The sequence below is a fragment of the Haliotis rufescens genome, unplaced genomic scaffold (genome assembly GCF_023055435.1).
Source record: "Haliotis rufescens isolate VD_foot unplaced genomic scaffold, xgHalRufe1.0.p SCAF_6, whole genome shotgun sequence".
NCBI lineage: Eukaryota > Metazoa > Mollusca > Gastropoda > Lepetellida > Haliotidae > Haliotis > Haliotis rufescens.
The window spans coordinates 60,835,878-60,842,497 of NW_025964334.1; the positions used below are offsets into that span (position 1 = coordinate 60,835,878).

The 6,620-nt window shown below is 46.0% G+C and overlaps 1 protein-coding gene across 9 annotated transcripts in view; it reads left to right on the forward strand.

Moving 5' to 3' along the window:
* LOC124124850 overlaps positions 1-6,620 on the forward strand; it is a 112,595-nt gene that overhangs the window by 66,718 nt on the left and 39,257 nt on the right. For all 9 annotated transcript variants that reach the window (XM_048385529.1, XM_048385532.1, XM_048385534.1 and 6 more), the window contains exons 27-30: positions 556-828; positions 1,677-1,868; positions 2,847-3,119; positions 5,502-5,690. In XM_048385529.1, the coding sequence (XP_048241486.1) occupies positions 556-828; positions 1,677-1,868; positions 2,847-3,119; positions 5,502-5,690 (927 nt within the window). The remainder of the gene's footprint in view (positions 1-555; positions 829-1,676; positions 1,869-2,846; positions 3,120-5,501; positions 5,691-6,620) is intronic.

Here is a 6,620-nt window from a genome sequence, read left to right on the forward strand (position 1 = left end):
TACCTCTCAGAATCAGATTGGCCAGGTTATATATGACATGTTTTGAGTAGGAAGGTACATGTTCGTTTTAATGGTATGGAATATTGTAGTGCAAATGGTTTCAATGATACGCATTTAGAAGTAAGAAGAACATTGGAACATGACATTTCTAATAATAACAGCTATTTTATTGTTGGGAACAACGTTTCAGGGCTACTTCTTGCCCTGTAATCAGGTGAAAACTCCCCCGAAAAGCCAGTGATGTACACTGAAAGTGCAATGGAGATTGGCATGATTACATTGAACTGAATAGGGGAACAATATAACACTATAAATCTAACACAGTGACTATAAATCGTATCAGTCCGGACAAGTACAAGCAGATACACGCGCACGCACGCACGCACACGCACACACACACACAGACATACACACACACACACGTGCATGCACGTCGCTATATTAGTGCAATAATCTTGGTGGACGCGACGTTAAACCCAATTTCGCCTCACCTGACGCTCATGTTTTCAAGGTTTCCCAGCGTCCTTGTTAAATGCCCGCTTCCTGTTTGTCAAGCCTCAGGGCAGGTTGCCGTCGTCTCCGGTGTGCAGAACGCTCAAGTAGAAGCAGGGGGCCCAATCGTGTTGTCTGCGCAGCTAAATCAACCAGTAGAAACCGGTTGGCAGTGGATGAAGGACGGTGTTCCCATTTCCCAGGATACCCGGAACGTGATGACCCGGGACGGCAACGTCTACCGCTTAACCAGGCTCCAAGCGAACGTCAACGACACCGGCAACTACACCTTCATCGCTGGAGGGGCGACGTCGGAGGGAGGAGTGTTTGTGTACGGTACGTTGCGTGTCTGTGTTCACTGAAGCCTTGAATGGCACGAAAAAGCTTGGTTACCAAAACTCTGGATTGTTTATGATATAATTTAAAGTGAGTATGACTTGACGCCGCCTTTAGCAATATTCAAGCCAAAGCACGGCGGGGGACACCAGAAATGGGACTTCACACATTGTACCCATGTCGGGAGTCGAACCCAGGTCTTCGGTGTGACGAGCGAACGCTTTAACCACTAGGCTACCCTACCGACCCGGTTGTGTGTGATGTACTTGGAAGATCATATTCCATACATGTTGGTAAATATATGAATATTCACTCATATTCAAGATATATTAGATTGGTTCGATGCACAAACGGACATACTGGTATGTTGTGTGAACCGATGCTCCTAAACGCATCACATGTGACGTCATAGATGTCCAGTCATAGATGACGTCACATGTGATGCGTTTATGAGCATCGGTGTGAGTCGAGATGTACCATTTGTCTCGTGCAGACTTAGCGTGTAAAGTTTGGAAATCACGTGCGGCATATCGTGATAAGAATATAGACACTCTGTGGTAACACTCGACTGATTGTCAGTCTTGTCATTTATTGGTACACATTGGGAAGATCTCTTCTTAACGTGCATCCATACTTTTTTATTTCTTTCTATGGTTCGCGTTTCTTTCGGTGGTGAGTTATCAATTCGACAGTTGATTTATTTAATAACTCACATCAGCCGCTGATGCTACAGTTAACGGTGGCTGGACAGTTCTATTGACAAGATATATATTTACACAATGTCTGCTATTGCCATCTTTTTCCATCCAGCGTCACATAATATCTTCTGTTGTCTGTTGATGCTGCAGTTAACGGGGGCTGGACGGAGTGGTCGCCGGTTGTGAAGGTCTGTAGCGCCACGTGCGGTCAGTCGGTCAGTGGGACGGACACGAGGACACGGACATGTACCAACCCTGTTCCAGTCAATGGCGGAAGCACTTGTGCTGGAAATCCACTAGACATACAAGGCGTTATCTGCCCAGTGCCAACATGTGTCAATGGTAAGAAGTGTTACCTCTCTCATGACGTAATGTCCAAGTAAGTTTTACCTCTCTCATGACGTAATGTCCAAGTAAGTGTGACCTCTCTCATGACATAATGTCCAAGTAAGTGTGACCTCTCTCATGACGTAATGTCCAGGAAAGTGTTACCTCCCTCATGACATAATGTCCAGGTAAGTGTTACCTCTCTCATGACGTAATGTCCAGGAAAGTGTTACCTCTCTCATGACATAATGTCCAGGTAAGTGTTACCTCTCTCATGACATAATGTCCAGGTAAGTGTTACCTCTCTCATGACGTAATGTCTAGGTAAGTGTTACCTCTCATGACGTAATGCCAAGGTAAGTGTTACCTCTCTCATGACGTAATATCCAGGTAAGTGTTACCTCTCATGACGTAATGTCCAGGTAAGTGTTACCTCTCAGAATCAGATTGGCCAGGTTATATATGACATGTTTTGAGTAGGAAGGTACATGTTCGTTTTAATGGTATGGAATATTGTAGTGTAAATGGTTTCAATGATACGCATTTAGAAGTAAGAAGAACATTGGAACATGACATTTCTAATAATAACAGCTACTTTATTGTTGGGAACAACGTTTCAGGGCTACTTCTTGCCCTGTAATTAGGTGAAAACTCCCCCGAAAAGCCAGTGATGTACACTGAAAGTGCAATGGAGATTGGCATGATTACATTGAACTGAATAGGGGAACAATATAACACTATAAATCTAGCACTATAAATTGTATCAGTCCGGACATGTACAAGCAGCTACACGCGCACGCGCACGCGCACACGCACGCACACGCAATCACACACACACTCACATATACACACACACACACGTGCATGCACGTCGCTATATTAGTGCAATAATCTTGGTGGACGCGACGTTAAACCCAATTTCGCCTCACCTGACGCTCATGTTTTCAAGGTTTCCCAGCGTCCTTGTTAAATGCCCGCTTCCTGTTTGTCAAGCCTCAGGGCAGGTTGCCGTCGTCTCCGGTGTGCAGAACGCTCAAGTAGAAGCAGGGGGCCCAATCGTGTTGTCTGCGCAGCTAAATCAACCAGTAGAAACCGGTTGGCAGTGGATGAAGGACGGTGTCCCCATTTCCCAGGATACGCGGAACGTGATGACCCGGGACGGCAACGTCTACCGCTTAACCAGGCTCCAAGCGAACGTCAACGACACCGGCAACTACACCTTCATCGCTGGAGGGGCGACGTCGGAGGGAGGAGTGTTTGTGTACGGTACGTTGCGTGTCTGTGTTCACTGTAGCCTTAAATGGCACGAAAAAGCTTGGTTACCAAAACTCTGGATTGTTTATGATATAATTAAAAGTGAGTATGACTTGACGCCGCCTTTAGCAATATTCAAGCCAAAGCACGGCGGGGGACACCAGAAATGGGACTTCACACATTGTACCCATGTCGGGAGTCGAACCCAGCTCTTCGGTGTGACGAGCGAACGCTTTAACCACTAGGCTAGCCAACCGACCCGGTTGTTTCTGATGTACTTGGAAGATCATATTCCATACATGTTGGTAAATATATGAATATTCACTCATATTCAAGAGATATTAGATTGGTTCGATGCACAAACGGACATACTGGTATGTTGTGAACCGATGCTCATAAACGCATCACATGTGACGTCATAGATGTCCAGTCATAGATGACATCACATGTGATGCGTTTATGAGCATCGGTGTGAGTCGAGATGTACCATTTGTCTCGTGCAGACTTAGCGTGTAAAGTTTGGAAATCACGTGCGGCATATCGTGATAAGAATATAGACACTCTGTGGTAACACTCGACTGATTGTCAGTCTTGTCATTTATTGGTACACATTGGAAAGATCTCTTCTTAACGTGCATACATACTCCTCTATATATTTCTATGGTTCGCATTTCTTTCGGTGGTGAGTTATCAATTCGACAGTTGATTTATTTAATAACTCACATCAGCCGCTGATGCTACAGTTAACGGGGGCTGGACAGTTCTATTGACAATATATATAAACTAGTGTCCAAAAGAAACGATACCAACTTATTTTCAAAATTGTTTTTTACTAAGTGAATTGTCAAGTATGAAAACATGCAAATTCGTATTGCACATCCCAAACACAGCATAGTCGATAAAAAATACCGGGAACACGTGATCACTTCCGGGAAAAGCGTAAATTTCGTGAAAGTGACATTTCCCTCTCTAGCATGTTCTGCACGTGCAAAAAAACTGTATAAAATGGCTGATCAGACACGTTGATATCACAGCAACAAAAAGAACACAAGATATGCCACGTTTGACAGCCATCGAGAGAGAGAATGGCCCAACAAGGAGCGTCACACGTCGACGTCGCCAGAAGGTTGGGCTGCGCACGCATCACTATCACCAGGTTGATGCAGCGGTTACGTCAGACAGGTCAGACGTCAGACAGGCCCAGGAGTGGAAGACCACGAGTAACCACGCCCCGTGAAGATCGTTACATCCGGGTATTACACCTGAGGAACCGCACCGTAACAGCGACGTCCACGGCGGCTACAGCACTGGGACACAGGATCAGTCGACAGACCGTCTACAGGAGACTACGGCAGTATGGTATCCGGCCACGTCATCCCTACCGCGGACCGCTCCTGACGCCTCGACACCGGAACAACAGACTGATCTGGGCCAGGCCAGGCGAGTTCGACGTTGGCAACGGCGGTACTGGGCACGTGTTATGTTCTCTGATGAGAGCAGATTCCTCATCTTCAGAAACGATGGACGGCAGCTTGTATACCGACGATTTGGTGAACGTTTGGCGCCTAACTGTATCCAACAGGTCCGGCCGTTTGGAGGTGGAGGGTTAATGGTTTGGGGTGGCATATGTGGTGACGTCAAAACGATGCTTGTCGTAATTCGTGGAAACCTGAATGCACAGCGTTATCTTGATGACATCCTACGGCCTGTTGTGGGGCCCTTTATTCAGCAACAGCCTCGTGGACTCCTTTTCCAACATGACAATGCAAGGCCACACACAGCAAGATTCACACAGAACTTCCTTGCCAACGCCAACGTACAGGTTTTGCCATGGCCCGCATGTTCACCGGACATGAATCCCATCGAGCACTTATGGGACCACCTCGATCGGCAAATCCGACGTCGCCGTGTGCCTCCAGTCAACGTCCAGGACTTGGAACGATGTCTCCTCGAGGAATGGCAACGCATCACTCCCAACGTCATCAGATGTTTGACGTCATCAGTCCGTAGGCGTGTTCTGGCATGTTGATGCTCACGGTGGACATACCCGCTACTGACTTGACTTTGAGACGAGTGGTGTGACATTTCCCGTTGTTTCTGTGATCAGTGCTCTAACGAAATGTTCATTTTTCGACCCCACCCATCTTTAAAGGCTTGTCATATTGGTTGTACAGATTTTATTGAAATGAAATTTTTGTACAGATGTTGTGAAAGGATTTCTCAAAAGCATAACACCAATCCTAAACTTCTGCATTGTTTGGTTTTTCTTTTATGTCGTTGCAAACAGGTGGTATCGTTTCTTTTGGACACTAGTTTATTTACACAATGTCTGCTATTGCCATCTTTTTCCATCCAGCGTCACATAATATCTTCTGTTGTCTGTTGATGCTGCAGTTAACGGGGGCTGGACGGAGTGGTCGCCGGCTGTGAAGGTCTGTAGCGCCACGTGCGGTCAGTCGGTCAGTGGGACGGACACGAGGACACGGACGTGCACCAACCCTGTTCCAGTCAATGGCGGCAGGGCCTGTGTGGGAAATCCACAGAATATAACATCCATCACTTGCGAAGTGCAAGCATGTAACAGTAAGTTTTTTGTTGGTCTGTTGTTTTACGCCGCACTCAGCAATATTCCAGCTATATGACGGCGGTCTGTTAATAATCGAGTCTGGAGCAGACAATCCAGTGATTGATATCATGAGCATCGATCCACGCAGTTGGGATTGATGACATGCATCAACCAAGTCAGCGAGCCTGACCACCCAAACCCGTTAGTCGCCTTTTACGACAAGGATAGTCGTCTTTTACGGCAAGCATGAGTTGCTGAAGACCTATTCTAACCCGGATCTTCACGGGTCGACAGTAAGTAGTGACAGAACGCTAAAATAAGGAGTGTTAGCTAGGACAGAACTCTCAAATAGGGAGTGTTACCTACGCCAGAACACTCAAATAAGGAATGTTACCTACGAGAGAACGCTCAAATAAGGAGTGTTACGTATGAGAGAACGCTCAAATAAGGACTGTTAGCTACGACAGAACACTGAAATAGGGAATGTTACCTACGACAGAACACTCAACTAAGGAGTGTCAGTTACGACGTAACTGTCAATTAAGGATTTTTACCTACGACAGAAAGCTCAAATAGGGAATGTTACCTACGACAGAACACTCAAAAAGGAGTGTCAGATACGACAGAACACTGACATAAGGAGCGTTACCCACGACAGAACGCTCAAATGAGTTCCACCTATGACAGAACACTCAAAAAGGAGTGTCAGTTACGACGTAACTGTCAAATAAGGATTATTACCTACGACAGAAAGCTCAAATAAGGAATGTTAGCTACGACATAACACTCAAATAAGGAGTGTTACCCACGACAGAACGCTCAAATGAGTTCCACCTATGACAGAACACTCAAATAAGGAGTGTCAGATACGACAGAACACTGACATAAGGAGTGTTACCCACGACAGAACGCTCAAATGAGTTCCACCTATGACAGAACACTCAAAT